Here is a 17,163-nt window from a genome sequence, read left to right as displayed (position 1 = left end):
GATTTCTCTCGATAGTGAAAAAGTGAAAAGTCATGATGAACTGAGCTTCTAAAGTATATGCCTTCATTTCGACAATTTCTATACTTTACAGCATATGTGGATGTACTGGTAAATTTGAGAGATAATTGAAATAAAAATACTTACCCATCAAGAGCCTCGAAGATAGTGGATTCCTTTCTCCGTTCTATTTCAGAGAAAGGTAGTCGAATACCCTTTGCATCCAATATTTTTAAGATTACGTGACGTCCACTGAAGTCTGTGAAGGCTCGCACTATTTCGTCAACACTTAAGTACGCTCTATTGGAAAAGTTAATCAAGTGAATGATCTTGTTTGCCAATTCTGAAATATTAGGAATTAAGAACATCAGATGTTGTTATATAACTGAATGTGTTAATAGAAAAACTATACATTTCCTGTGAAAATGCCTTTCCTGTTTTAAAACATATAGCTGCTGATAGGATAAGCTGTCTACAATATTATGAAATACTTCTTAAAAATAAAGCTTGGTTTCCAAAGGTTCCACATACAGTAGATTAGATTTTACTCTATTCTGCTAGTCGAACAGTGTGGAATCTCTTTTCTGATGGATACAGCCTGTGATAAGGAATTCATTTTTCTCAATGATAAGATGATTACTAACAGATCTGAATTTTAATGTACCGTATTGGCCCGAAAATAGGCCACACCTTTAAAATTCGTCGAGGGAGAAATATAAAAAAGACAATAATCAGAGATTGAGGGGAAGAAAAATTACTGATATGCAATTTTATTTCATTCTACCTATCTAGGGTAGTACAAGGTGTGGCAATGAATCGAGCAATTTTGCAACAGCACTTATTTTGATTTGGCTTGAGTGGGGAGAATGACGCTACTGCCATCTGGTAGAACACTTTAAAGCATTTCAGTTACAATGGTGACAGTTACATAATCGCTCAGCATGAATTTCAGAGAGCGTTTGGGGTTCATCGCAATGATGCTGTTTCATCAGCTAATGCCATCAAGATCTGGGTTCATAACTTTGAGGCTACTGGTTCTACACAAAAGAAAAAAAAGGTGGTAGTGTAAAAACAGTATGTACACCTGACAACATAGTGGCAGTGAGTGAGGACATTGAAGAGTCCATGCCAGTCTGTGTGTCATCCTTCTGTGTCACTTGGGCTTTCCATCGCAGCATTTGTCGGATTTTACATAATGATCTTCAGTTCCACCCTCATAAGATTCAAATTATTCATGCACTACAGGAACAGGACCATGGAAACAGACTTCAATTCGTCAGACTCTTCTGCAGTTAATTAATGAAAATCAGAATCTTGTTAACAACTTACTGATGAGCGATGAAGCCCATTTTCATTTATCAGGTTTATTAACAAACAAAATTTCCGTTATTGGTCTGCCACAAAGCCACAAGAAATTAATGAGAAACCACTTCACAGTATGAAAGTGACAGTATTGTGCGCAATATCTTCTTTTGCAATTGTAAGTCCGTACTTCTTTGACGATGAGAGGGAAAAGGCTGTAACTGTGACAGAGCTAAATGCTAACATGTATACAGACGTGGACAAATTATTAGCAAAATTGAAGATTTTTATTAGGCCTACATATTTTTACAAAATATGATTCTTCAGTTTAGACTACAGTTGACATTTTTGCGTATTTCGAAATTATTAGCAAAATTGAAGATTTGTATTGTATATTTTTTACAAAATTTGACTCTTCAATTTGGACTACATTTGATATTTTTGCATATTTCCAAATTATTAGCAAAACTGAAGATTTTTATTTTATATTTTTACAAAATTTGACTCTTCAATTTAAACTGCAGTTGACATTTTTGCATATTTACAAATTATTAGGAAAATATGAAGATTTTTATTATATATTTTTACAAAATTTGACTCTTCAATTTAAACTACAGTTAACATTTTTGTATATTTCTATCTATTGTAATGATAGAAATATACAAAATTGTCAACTGTAGTCTAAATTGAAAAGTCAAATTTTGTAAACAGAATTATCATAAAAATCGTCAATTTTGTTAATAATTCGTCCACGTCTGTACTTTGTGCTTTTCTGTGGTAAAGGTAAATAAATCTAATCATTCACTCCTGATAACGTTTTTAAAATAGTTTGATTCATTGCTGCACCTTCTGGTTGAAAAACAATACAACAGAATTTCCCTTCAACAGATTTCTTTTCTTATTAGGCATGGTATCAATCACTATTAACTATAATAGTAATAAGTAAACTTTTTTCTTAATACAGAGGAGCAGTGGCGATTTCTCTTAAGGAGCACAGGAGCAGTGCACCACCTCTTCAAATAACACATGTTTTTAAATTTACTGTATATCAATGAGCTGCAGTAGACTATGTGAGCGACATAATTCTTTATTATAATACGGTACTATGTAAAAATAACGCTGCGCGTGTACTGGTCTTGTTGACGCCTGGGACTTAGGTTTACCACTCGACACTTGCGGCACACTGTTCCATTCGAGCATGCGCAGTAGTAGAGTTTCACTGGCAGGCTTTGGAGCATGTTAGGGAGCCAGTACAGTGTGCGTAAGAGGGGTTAGGAGCACTTTCAGATGTGTTCTGCAGTCGCTGTTGGCCCGTTCTATCATAAATATTGCAATGAATAGTGTGCAAAATCTTTTAAATATGTAATTTTCTGTAAGAACTTTACACGAAAAGATAAAAATAAAGAAGATGGGTAGACGTACACAGGAATTAAAATTATAAGTGACGAAGAATAGTAATAGAGAAGTGACAAGAAAATTCAACATTCGGACTTACGAAAAATACAATATGTGGCTGCAATATAAAAGACGCTATATTTTGTTTTCCTTGCCTATTGTTCGGCGGCGAACATTCATTGACAAAAACAAGTAGGCTACGTGTTATGAATTGTATTTATTCTTCTGTTTGGATGTAGGACTGTGCGTAGTAACTAAATAATTTTGATTATCGTTCTGTAGGTATGATTGATTTGAAGCACATGAATGAAAGAAATAAAAACACGATTCTTCAGCTGCACACTCAACAGTAATGTTAAATTAGCAGTGTTGGGTCAAACAAACATACAGACACAATTGGTTTGTTGCACTTCACAATTATAAAGTTACCAAGAACAGATATGTGCGTGCGGTTTTGTTGCTTTAAGAGGTCACGAAGACGGAAACTCATCTTTAAACGCTAGTATTTTTCTTGGCCTGATCAATTTTAGTTCTGAATTAGACGCACTCTTAAGGAACATTTGGAAAGAGGAACAGTGTTTAAGAGCACATCAAACACTATACAGAACGAAGTCCTTCAAGCCATTTTGATGTATGCCATGATGAGATTTCAAAGAAATAAAGAAAGCTGCTGACTTTTAGTAGTTAAGGCTGATGAGACGACACACGTATCGAATGCTTGTGAACGTGTGAACTGTGTTATAAAATGCAATATAGCGAAAACAATATTATTTACGGTATGCTGCAATAGAAATTGAACACTCTACTTTGCTATCTATATCTATATAACATATATTAGTAGTTATGTCGTCGTTAGTACCTATAATAATAATAATAATAATAATAATAATAATAATAATAATAATAATAATAATAATAATAATACGATAATCATAATAAATATTTGTGCACCACCAGGATTATTTATCACCACACGCCACTGCAGAGGAGGGAAATAGTAATGTCTGTGAGGTATGCACTAAATATTTTTGAGCTTCTCCATTTTAACATACAACTACAACAGCAACACTATATCTGTTTACAATCACAGAGGTTTGCACACAGCAGACATCAAGGTGACATTCCACTCATGTCATATGCACTCCAACATATTTACTAGAATGATTTAATGGCATCGGAGCTATGATGTCACAGCTCTTCCTACAATATAAAAATAACAAAAGGTTGGTAAACCCGAAAGAATGAAACACCTTTGAAAGAAGCCATGTATGTCAAATATCTGGGTATCATTATTGATCAGAATTTAAAATGGCCTCATCACATTACTTATCTTTGTAAGAGGCTTCGTAAAACAATTTATAAATTCGTTAATCTTCGATGCTACTTACCTATTAGAGTTCTACGAAATGTTTATTTGGCCATTATTCAGTCTATCATTCAATATGGTATAATTGTTTGGGGTGGAAGTACAAAAATTAATCTTAGTCCGTTAAATTTACTACAAAAACGAATAATTAAAATTTGTTTGAAGAAACGTTTCGATTATCCAACTAAATTAATTTTTTCTGAATTTAATGTATTTAATATTGAACAAATTTATAAGTATACGCTGTTAAAATTTTATCATAAAAATCGTAATAAGTTTGTATTACAGACACACAATTATGACACAAGACGAAATATTAATTCAACATTAGTAGAACCTAAATGTCTCACATCTGCTGGTCTAAAGCATAGCATAAATTTTGGCCCTCGGTTGTACAATGCTTTAACTAAATTACACCCAGAACTGCTAACATGTAACCCACTAACATATAACAAGAAAATTAGAAACGTGTTAATATCTTCAATTTGATTAAATAAATTTATAGCCTATGTGTATGAATTAATCAACCTATATTATATTTGTATTCTATAATTTTGAAATATATATTAGTCCTACTTTTCACGTGCGATATTATTCTTCTCTAGTGTTAATATTATATTATATAATTCCATTGCCGCTGTAATTATATTTTAGTTCCTATTTTATTTTACTTATTTATTTATATTATTATTATTATTATCATTTTTTATTTTAATATTATATCTGAACTGCGACCGAGCACGAGCGCTGCTCATTCGGTCTCAAATTTTGTTAATACTACTGTATCTTCTTTTTATATTGCTTGTATTATTTTATTTGTATTTCTCTTTGTTTGTTTTGTAATTATATTTCTTTATTCTGTATCTATTCGCTTCTATGGGTATTCTGTTTATTAAAACGCGGACCTCCTCCCATAGGTACATTGTGCTCACTACCAGAATCGCGAATATACGCAGCACCTCAACTTTTCACAGTTAAAATTTGGATATAACGTGCGGCTTATTTTTGAGCCTATACAGTAGGTACGAAGTGACTATAATTTTCATCACGTGGAAATATTTAATTAGAGCTAATTACTATATTGTGGAAGACAAATGATTGAAGGTGACTTTCGTGTTTTAGTTAATGAAGATTAATATTATACAGTGTTTATTCTGTCATTTTCAGCATGCACTTTGGAAGAAAAATCTGAGATTTCATGCAATAATGGTATAATTTCTGGCTAGATAGGATCTATAATACCAGAGCGCCAATAAAATATGAACGATTTTAATAATGAACAATCCTGAGCTTATTTTATATATTTCAATTATTACTGCACATGTTTAAAAACAGGACATGGGAGATTCATGCACGATGAATAACATTTTCAAAATGACCACCATGAATGGCAATACAATGATTTAAACATTCTTTAAAATTGTCAATAACTCTCTGGCATATGTCGTCAGATATAGATTCAATGAAGTTCTCCACGTTTCTCTTCAGCTCACAGATGATTCTAAGCTTCTGCACATAAACATTGTCCTTTGCATATCCCCATAAAAAGAAATCAAGAGGGCTTAAGTCTAATGAGTGAGGAGCCCAAAGAAAGTCCTTTTCTTTTAAATCATCCGGTCTTGAAAATGTTCTTTCAAGAATGCAATTATAGAGTCTGCAGTATGTGATGTTGCACCATCCTGTTGGATCCCGAAATCATCTAATGTTTCTATGAATCTTCTTATGATATGTTGATATTGTTCCTTGTTGACGGTCAGCGTATTCCTGTTTTCATCTGAAAACCAGAAGGGACCAATAATGCTTTTCGTGCTTAGAGCGCACTAAGCAGTGCATTTCGGACTATGAAATGGTTGTTCCACATTTCTTCTGGTGGGTGTGAACCGGAACCCAAGAATCTCCAGTTTTGACGATTCACGACACCATTGAGATGAAAATGCACTTCATCCATGAATCATTCTGAATCCAGTCATCATTTTCTTCCATCTTGAAAATGAAGTTACTGCACATGTTGTTGCAGATATGTTTGTCATTTGCTGTTAACATGTGTTTCACTCAATTTTTTTAATTCTTCTCAGAAACATCGGTCTCATTTTCAACTTCTAGTGCACATCTGTGTCATCCTTTATGAGCACTCCGAGCCAGTAACTGCAGCACAGCTTCAACATTTTCTACTGTTGTAACAGTTCTTGGTGTACGTGAATTCGCTGTTTAAGTTAAGAACAGTTCCATTTTCTTTGAATTTTCTCACTACTTGGAGAATTGATCCAGAAGTTGGTGCCTTTCTACAGTTAAAAAATCGACGGTACTGGTGCTTCATCTGAATCAAAGACTTTGTTTCAGCATAGAATAAAACAATCTTTATTCTCTGCAAAACTGTCAAAACCATTTTAACATAAACTCCCAAGCCTGCTTTGTGTTCTCCAACAGTATCATGAACAAATGACTAATAGCTTCTCAATATTAACAAAATAAATTCGTTCATATTTTGTTGGGGCTGTCTGTATAATTACTGATTTTATAAAAGTAAACCTCCAAATTTTTAGCCACCCTTGCTTTTTTAGAAGCAAGCTTATGCTGAAAGGCATAAAAACAACTTGGAAATGTTAGACAAACTTAGGGACTTGATAGCAGGGCGGGGTTGTTGTCCAAACACAAACAAAAGCAGTAGCAAAGTTTGGCTGTGTACAATATGGACGTAATTTTACAGGCTGTTCATTAGGACCTGAGCTCTGGCTTTTGGTTGCGCAGTGGCACACAATCACATTACACAGGGAAGGAGAAGAAATCTGTCAGTTGTGTGTCAAGTAACGAAGCAGTTAAAAGATAATACTGTAGTTGCAATTTAAAAACAATGGTCAAATATTATAATCACAGTTTCACCTCTTTTGGGCACATCATAGCTCAAGTCTAATCAAATGGATATATAACCATGTGCTCAGGAAATATTGAAGAGATTTACTTTGCCTGTAACCACTATAAATTATTAAAAATAAGCAATATATACTGACAATAACGTACCTATTTTCTTAACATAGTGTGGCTCTTGCTTTACTTTAGGTGGTGGAGTATCTGAAATCTCTTCACTATCATCACTCCTGAAAAAAAAAAAGGAGAGAGAGAGAGAGATTAAATGCATATGGATTTGCAACGAATTACTTGAACTCAATGCACAATAATTCGTCAAAAATATGAAGAGTAGTCCGAAAATAAGTTTCACAGGTTTGTCATCAATAGGAATTTTCATTTTGGAGACCAAATACATTATGGATTGGAGGTGAAATTCATTTACTTTTCGACACAGTCACCACAAACTAGATTAATCTTGCCCAGGATAGGGACCGATGGCAGGCTTATGTGAGGGTGGCAATGAACCTCTGGGTTCTCTAAAAGCCATTTGTAAATAAGTCACCAGCTATTACACCACTTCACGAAGTATAAGAAGCTCTTCTCCTAAACGTTTGTGCCCTGCACATGTACTAACTTTCGAACTAATTCTTTAACTTCTTCATTGCTGATGAAATGCTACCCTCTCATTAACTTTTGCATAAATGGGAAGATGGGGGAAGGTGCTGGGCATGATGTTGGGACTATAGTGGAGTGACCAAATTTGACAAGATGTTTGCTGCTGTGCAGAGTCTTACATTGACATCAAAGGGGATGATGTCTGAATTGAGAAGGCATGACCTCTTTCATTGAAATGGCAGCTTTCACCCATGTCAGTGCTGTAACACCTGTCAGCATTCACAATTCCTTTTTCTAGAAAGCTTCACAAATAGAACCATTTTGGCAGGATAGAATTTTTCTCTTTCAATTATGTTGTTGTTTTCTAATGCCAGGCATTTGACAGTAAAGTCATTTGATCTCATGCACCGCAATATTTTCCAAAGACATTGTCATGGTCAGCCACTGAAGCACAGATTTTGAGGTGTTCCGAATCCATTTCTTGGTTTGAGTTGCACAATGACAATGGGCAGTTAACATTTTGCTCCACTGTCTTAAATATCCCTGAGATACCACGAACCCAACGACGAATGTGTGTGTGAACTGTGTCAGAAGCCATGTGGACGATATCACGTTGAAAACTGCCGAGAAAGGAAAACCTCGCTCACAAACTTCTGCAAAGACTAACCTACAAATCCTATGCACATTGTGCGCATTTCATTTCATCAATGGGCAGTTAGGGAACTGATATATTCCAATTCTATGCAGGTGTTTGGCCTAACAGTCATGGCCTGTTGCCAATCTAAATGCACCTACAGATGATTTTCGTGGTAAATCAGGAATTAACTGTGGATTATGATGCAGAGAGTTCCATTTTTTCCCTTGGGATTGTGTTATCAAATTTTGTTTGTTGAAGTCTAAGTATGTAGATTTAATAAATCTTTTCACAGAGTAATACGTAGATTTAGTAACAGGTGTGTAAGTAGCAGTGCTGCCCTTCTTTGCTAAAGCATCCGCATTCTCGTTTCCTAGGATTCCACAATGGGATATAATTCTTTTATTGAGTGATATTAATTGAGAGAGCATTTTAGTTATTTCTGCTGTTTGAGATGAAGGTGTGTGTTTAGAGACTATTGATAGAATAGCTGCTTTGGAGTCTGACAATGTAACTGCATTCTTAAATTTACTGATGTGGCAAAGAAGATTCCTGAGACTTTCATTTATTGCAATGATTTCTCCATCAAAACTTGTTGTTTCATATCCAAGAGATCTATAAAGTGAGAAGAGACAGCACGTAACACCTGCACAGGTACCTTGTTCCCTGGAAATCAAGGATCCGCCGGTGTATAAATGAAGCCAGTTTTGTGGAGGGTACCTAATATTAATTGTCTCTAAAGACAATTGTTTCATTATTTCAGTGTTTACTTCTGATTTCAGTATTTCTTCTGTTAAATTTAGATTATACTCTATATTTAAGAGAATTAAAGGGTTTGGTTTAATTTGTAAGTTTTCTTTTAAATTCGGGATGTTGATTTTCTGTTTTAATTCTTGAACCATGGATATAAAACCTTTTGAGTTTTTAATCTACAGAGAGGACTGTATGAATGCCAATTGTTTCCTGGTAATCTGGTAAGTTTTTCATGTTGAATCAGTGCTTTTTCTTCTATTGTCATTTTGATGCTGTTAATATTAGTGAGGAATCTCATAGAATCTATTGGAGTTGTTTTGATTCCACCAGTAATGAGCATGAGAGCTTGGTTTTGAAAATGTTCTATTTCGTTTACGAAAGATGAAGTAATTAAAATTTCTCCGCAGTATGTCAGCACCGGCTGTATAAACATGTTTGAAACGTGGCTGATGCCACAGCTGATTGAAGACAGGGGTAATGATTAAATCTTTCAACAAGTCGGCTGTCTGGCTCATTACTACAGACACCTACAAGGGTATCTCAGAGGTTTGTGAAGGACACTGTCTTTGTGCCTCTGCTCCCCACTAATTTTCAACTGTATTACCACTCCTGTGGCTCTGGTCGACTGTGATATGCTGACACACACATGGAATTCTTATGGATTATCAGTTATCACATAGATGTCTGCCATATCAGCAGAGATGGAAAGATTGAGCATCTGTGAAGAAAAAAAAAACTCGGTGAGTTTACCTCTATTTCAGTATAATAAAATTTGGTATCTGTTGCATGGTTTATTTGTGGTGAATTTCTGAATTTCACGGAGTTCTGAAAGATGGTGTAGTATGATTGCACATGATTGACACCCAATTCTGCAACAATTTCATTGACAAACACTCTTCTGTTAAGCCCGGTCCAGATGCAACAGTTTACTTGGCATTTTACTTGCACATGCAAAAAGTTGTAAGTAAGAAGAACTGTGTGGACAGAGCAATTTTTAGAACTGAATGCCTCCAACTTAGTGTTCAGTCCTTGTTTAGTTCTAAAAATTGCTCAGTGTTACAGTCCACACATTCCTTACTTGCATCTTTTTGCATGTGCAAGTAAAACATCAAGTAAGCTGTTACATCTGAACCAAACTTTAGGGCAAATCAAGGCATCCACTTGTGCAGTGTTTTTCTCTCCAGTGCATGTTAATAGATATCTAGAACACTGCTCGTCTTTCAAACTCTCATGTTCATCATGGAAAGCATGATATCATTCCTGCAATCTTTCCTCTGACATGTCCTGATCATACACTTCCATCAACCACTTGTGGATTATAGTGCAACACTACCATTCATATTGGACAAGTGGCATGTTTCATCTGTCGTCAGCATTTCAAACACGCATATGTCTGTTCACTATTATGTTTCACATAGTAAGGGGCAGACATGCTCCTCACAGCGCTTGATCACTTCAATATACACATTTGAGTCCAAACATCACATATGTTTGAAAGAGTGTGTCTGTACAAGCATATGATATTTTTGTCATAAGTCTACTGGCTCAAAAAAAAAAAAGAGTATTTCCTGGAATATAAGACACACTTTTTTTTCTCTTCATACAGTCCTCTCTGTAGATTGAAAACTCAAAAAAGTTTCATATCCATGGTTCGAGAATTAAAACAGAAAATCAATATCCCGAATTTAAAAGAAAACTTACAAATTAAACCAAACCCTTTAACTCTATTAAATATAGAATATAATCTAAATTTAACAGAAGAAATACTGAAATCAGAAGTAAACACTGAAATAATGAAACAATTGTCTTTAGAGACAATTAATATTAGGTATCCTCCACAAAACTGGCTTCATTTATACACCGACAGATCCTTGGATCTCCAGGGAACAAGGTGCAGGTGTTATGTGCTGTCTCTTCTCACTTTATAGATCTCTTGGATATGGAACAACAAGTTTTGATGGTGAAATCATTGCAATAAGTGAATGTCTCAGGAATCTTCTATGCCACATCAATAAATTTAGGAATGCAGTTATATTGTCAGACTCCAAAGCAGCTATTCTAGCAATCGTCTCTAAACACACACCTTCATCTCAAACAGCAGAAATATCTAAAATACTCTCTCAATTAATATCACTCAATAAAAGAATTGTATTCCAATGGATACCATCCCATTGTGGAATCCTGGGAAACAAGAATGCGGATGCTTTACCAAAGAAGGGCAGCACTGCTACTTACAGACCTGTTACTAAATCTATGTATTACTCTGTGAAGAGATTTATTAAATCTACATATTTAGACTTCAACAAACAAAATTTGATAACTCAATCCCAAGGGAAAAAATGGAACTCTCTGCATCATAATCCACAGTTAATTCCCGATTTACCACGCAGATCATCTGTAGGTGCATTTAGATTGGCAACAGGCCATGATTGTTTGGCCAAACACCTGCATAGAATTGGAATATATCAGTCCCCTAACTGCCCATTGTGCAACTCAAACCAAGAAATGGATTCGGAACACCTCAAAATCTGTGCTTCAGTGGCTGGTCATGATAATATCTTTGAAAAATATTGGAGTGCAAGAGGTCAAATGACTTTATTGTCAAACGCCTGGCATTAGAAAACAACACCTTTTTTTTTTCTTAAAAAAAAATAGGTCTGAAAAACAGGGTGCCTCTTATACACTGATACTGAGTTTGTGAATGAGTCAAAGAATCATGTGAAAACTGAGACAGTGGTTAAATCACTGAAGAATTGTAGCATTAGTAATGCACTGACTAATGCACAGGACAATTTGTTGTATTAACTCAGATTCTGATTTAGAAGAGGTTTCAAGTGACTTTAGCTCTGGAGATAAATTTCCGGATTTTGATGAAGAATATTAAAAGGTACACTTTCTAATTGGATTAGGTATTTGATGACAGTATACCTACATATTATTTTATATTTGAAATACTGTAAATTCATTATAATATTCAGTGATAAAGTTCATTTCCTACAAAAAAAAAAAAAAAAAAAAAAAAGTACGAAAGAGGGGTGTAGGCAAAGCTGGGGAAAATTAGTTCTCTAGAGATCATTCAAAATAGTTCGAAATCATAAATGTACCACAGCAATAAAATTAATAAAAATACTCATTATAGAGACATTAAAATTATAACATTGATTACACAATAGTGAAAACAATTAATTAAACTCATATATTAAACTAAGTTATCAATTACAATCAATAATATTTACATACTAAAGGACAGACAAAATATATCCTTGTGGGTCACAAATGGAATTTTTCCATCCATCTTCAAGTGAAAATAAGTCTTATTTTCACATTCAAGACTTACAAAATTAATTTGCATCCAATTACATTCCATTATGCATGTATTCACGCAGATGAAGTCAGCAATCTGCCAGATTCAATTTCTTTGAGATAATGGTCCCATTACAAGAAAGGAGCTAATTTTATGTTAAGGTCTTGTGCACACTTAGTCAAACAGTTGGAGCATCAATTTTTCACACTGGAGATTTGAGTCCACGATGTAATGGGACATGTTTCCTCAGGGTAATTTTGTATTCACTGCCGTATCCTATTTCTCAATAATCATCATCATCCAAAACATATATTAGACCAGGTGGTCTGTTACAGTTTCACATCAGTCCATCTTTTATCTAGGCGACCAACAGATCTTCCATAAGGAGCATACTGCAGGATTTGTTTTGGGATGCATGTTCTATCCATCATTCTGACATGATTTTCCAAATTTTTCCTTTGATTGTTTACAACTTGTAATATTGGTTTGGTTGTGAGTTCTTTCAGGATATCATCTTTTCTTTTGTGGTTCCATTTTGTGACTCCTGCAGAGCGTCTCACGAACTTCATCTGAGCAGCAGTTATTCTTGAGGAGTCACGTGTTTTATGGTCCAAGTATCGCATCCATGAGATAAAACTGGTCGGGCAAGTGTTTTATAAATTTTGATTCATGTATTCCTCTGAACCAGTGGCGGCTCCTGCATATTTCTTAAGAGGAGGAAAGAAATTAACAGCACTAAATGACACCTTCTTAAATGAAACATGCTACAAATTAGCCTACATGAAACATGTAAGACCAGGTAGTGTTGGGGTTGGCCTTCCCTTCTGTATAGCAATAATCTGTTCTTGTAAACTGAGTTTCCTAAATTGTCCAAAATATATTATGATTTCACTTCCATTCATTGTTGAATAATTGCGCAAATTAACAATTACAAGGAAATTCACAACCTCGTAGCATTTTTCGAGCACACTACAGCATCACATGTGTTGGAAGAGACTAGCTACTAACTCGTAACTGGAACCGTTTTACGGAAAAATTGAAATGGGAATGGGAAATAATCTGAGGAAAGCGAGAACACTGCACTCACACACGTGGTCTGTATTGCCACATGTACATTTTACAAGTTCAGTATCACATACTTTTGAAGAATGTCAGTTCTTGTAAAATCATAGGCTACTTTCATTATTGTTCAAAGCTGCTAGTGGCCGATTAATTTTTTTATGTTAAAAATGATGTAGTTTGGAGTACCTACTTTCAGTTTCAAATATATTTGTATAAAACTGACTACTTGGCAGTTGCCCTGTCTAGTAAACAATGAATAGAAGTGAATTTCAGGGGCCAACTACGTAAAACTACTTCTTCTTTGTTTTACATAAACCTGACTTTAACTTTCAAATATCCACGAAAGTTTCGAACCATGAATAGTAACCTATATAAAGTGCAATGAATAATATTTTTGATTTATAATTTTAAAAAAAGTTTACATGGTGTCTTTCATAGCGTTGCGTTAAAACTGTTTTTGTTGTGTCTCCTCCTAGATGTGTTATAGTCTGGTTGAATGCAGCATCGTTAGATGGCAGCGGTAGCGAGCTTGCTACACAACCAGTCGGTTTCTATTTCCTGCCCATGACTAATTCAGAGGAGGATCTCCTCCCTCTCCGTTCATTTACTTGCTTTAAAACTCTGCTTCTTTCTCTGGCTGCTAGTGCGCTGTTGTCTGTGTGTGTTAACTGCAGCAGAGGAGGAATGGAGTGCCTTTCCTCTACATAGACAATCTCGCATCTTTCTCACAGTTTTCTAGCAGCACATGAGCGCGCGTCGTTTAAAACTCGATCAACCGAGTTTTTCTTATAGCTGTGAACTTAAAAATTATCGAATCTTCCTCGAATTTCAAGGCACATATTTTATTTGGTATTTACTTTCAAAAGAAGAAAATGTGAGGAGGACATTCCTCCCTTCCCTCCCCCGAGGAACCGCCACTGCTCTGAACTAATGATAGTTTCAAAACTGAATTTATTATGCATAACGTTTTAATAAATTCGATAATTATATTTTGTATGTCAAGGTCATGTGTAAATGATGATAAAAATCCAAGGTAGTTGACAATGTTCACTCTTCTTAATAATTTATTATTGAGACAAAAACATAGCCTCTCCGATTCCCTGTTCTTACAAACGAGCCTGATGAACCAAGCATCAGCAGTATAACTGTGACATCCAGAACATGGGAAATACTGTTCAATTCAGTCTAGAGACTTAAAGATAGCAGCCCTACCACTAGACTTGCTCCCTATATCCCTCACAATCGAAATCGCCAGACTGATGTAACCCTCACATGTTATGGGATATGAAGAAGATATGGAAACCCGAAAATATACTAAAATACGCAACATGAAATGTCCAAGATATTTCTCCATAATTCATAATCGTATTTATCACTGGTGTAGCAGTAATGAAAAACCGCTATCCAGGAAGCCATCTGGAATGTTTTCAGTGAATGTTCTAGAAAGCAGATTGACTGTAAATTCCATAGGGATTGTACTGGCATGCTTTCCTACACAGGTATGGCATACAAGGAACCAAGACAAAGGTTTATGTTTTCAGAGTCTCAGAAATTTCTTTAATAGTTATGTTACATGGAGCTACTGTTATTGAAATTTTTTATTTAATTCCCTGGTCTTCCACGTTGAGGGTAGTGTAAGAGGTTGGTACTCTCTTCACAGAAAACAAAAATACGTCCCAGCAGCTCAGTTGGTAGAGTAACTGCCAAACTTACACTCAGTCAGGATCCACTCTGTCTTCTGTAAAATTGGGCACTGGATGTTTCCGAAAGGTAAAAAAGTGGTTGAAATACAGCGCTGACAAATCATTGCAATAAGTGAAAGTCTCAGGAATCTTCTTTGCCACATCAATAAATTTAAAAATGCAGTTATATTGTCAGACTCCAAAGCAGCTATTCTATCAATAGTCTTTAAACACACACCTTCATCTCAAACAGCAGAAATAACTAAAATGCTCTCTCAATTAATATCACTCAATAAAAGAATTGTATTCCAATGGATACCATCCCATTGTGGAATCCTGGGAAACGAGAATGCGGATGCTTTAGCAAAAAAGGGCAGCACTGCTACTTACAGACCTGTTACTAAATCTACGTATTACTCTGTGAAAAGATTTATTAAATCTACATATTTAGACTTCAACAAACAAAATTTGATAACACAATCCCAAGGGGAAAAAATGGAACTCTCTGCATCAAAATCCACAGTTAATTCCCGATTTATCACACAGATAGTCTATAGCTGCATTTAGATTGGCAACAGGCCATGATTGTTTGGCCAAACACCTGCATAGAATTGGAATATATCAGTCCCCTAACTGCCCATTGTGCAACTCAAACCAAGAAATGGATTCGGAACACCTCAAAATCTGTGCTTCAGTGGCTGGCCATGATAATATCTTTGAAAAATATTGGAGTGCAAGAGGTCAAATGACTTTATTGTCAAACGCCTGGCATTAGAAAACAACAACAACAACATATTACCTCATTCTAATGCAAAGGTCATGAAATTATGGCGCTCTACTCCCATGTACCTTCATGGCATCTAAAGAGAAAACCTTTACTCTTATAGCTATCTTGTTTGCAATTTGTTATATTTTACATTACAACAACATTAGATTATTAAAAATATCTCTTGTTCTTTATACACTGTGTTAGATAGATGATCCCTCTCTTAGAGATCTTTTGTCCAAACTGACACATGTTATAAGAGCTACTGAACTAAAAACTGGACATGGCCAGTCTAGGATATGTATGAAACATTTTTCTTATTTTCAAGCAGGAAGAAAGTAATACAAGACTGGAGAGTGAAGCACTCAAGAATGAAGATGGATACTCTTTGGAAGTCATTCTCCCAAGAAGTAAAAGACTTCACGTATTACTACGAAAGTCCTGAAACTGCATAAGAAACATTACTGAGATAACAACATTAGCTATTCAGAAGTGTATGAATAACGAAGAGATGTATATTGTTAAAAAAGTTAACATTCCCAGTGATAATCTAAATCTAACATGCTACGTGATGAATAGAAACCGGATTCTTAGATATTAAAAGTTAAAAATTACACCAAGTATACTTGAATGTATGTGACATAGAACAGAACAATTCTGAGGCCCTATTCACATCATTCAAAACTTTAACACAAAGACTGGAGAATGAATCTAGTGGAAGCATGCTTTCTAATTTGTAAATAATGGTTGAGAGTGTTCATTTGAATTTGCATTTGAAAAGCAAACACTACCTACAGTCCGTCCAAGTGGTTATGTTGCATCTCGGTTTCCCCCACCCATTTCTGTTGGTCCCTCTATAAAGGCTTGTGATTGGACCATCTTAGCTATTTCCTGAAAACATTTACTGTTCGCAATTGGACTTCTACGTAATATTATACAACTGTTTAAAATAACTTAAAGAAATGGACCCAGTTAAGTAACTGCCATAGTGATGTCCCTGTTTTGACGACCCTGCAACATAACCACTCAGATGGACAGTAGTGAAGCCACCCACAAACTTCTGTGAGAGGAAACTGTTGACCAAGAGTAGAGAAAAGCATGAACTACGTTGATGAAATAACGAACATGGAGTTGCGTCATTTGGTATAATTGAATACCTCTTTCAAACACAGCAGTATTATTTATATAAGAGCAGGAATATTGTTTTCTCGTTTATAAACATAGCTACTTGGAATATTAGCTTTTAGTACATAAAAATCCAATACGTAGCAATAAGTATAAGAACTGTATTAACAGAACAATTTGTTGTTTGCAGTGTAACAAAGTTTTCTAGTGTTGAATTTGAAGCTCTACAAATAATGCAAATGATTATAACGAAAAGAAAACTTTTGAGACAAAAGATTTATCTGACATACACTGACTCTTCAAAACATAATAAAA

At 35.0% G+C, this 17,163-nt stretch overlaps 1 protein-coding gene across 2 annotated transcripts in view; it reads right to left on the bottom strand.

Moving 5' to 3' along the window:
- The window catches only part of LOC138692867 (uncharacterized), a 45,488-nt gene that overhangs the window by 27,456 nt on the left and 869 nt on the right, over positions 1-17,163 (bottom strand). For both annotated transcript variants that reach the window (XM_069816170.1, XM_069816171.1), the window contains exons 2-3: positions 7,079-7,155; positions 145-340 (exon numbers count right to left, since the gene is read on the bottom strand). In XM_069816170.1, coding sequence (XP_069672271.1) covers positions 145-340; positions 7,079-7,155 — 273 coding nt within the window. The remainder of the gene's footprint in view (positions 1-144; positions 341-7,078; positions 7,156-17,163) is intronic.

Source organism: Periplaneta americana, chromosome 17 (assembly GCF_040183065.1).
Source record: "Periplaneta americana isolate PAMFEO1 chromosome 17, P.americana_PAMFEO1_priV1, whole genome shotgun sequence".
In the NCBI taxonomy this organism is placed as follows: Eukaryota; Metazoa; Arthropoda; class Insecta; order Blattodea; family Blattidae; genus Periplaneta; species Periplaneta americana.
This window is presented reverse-complemented; position numbering and strand designations above follow the sequence as displayed.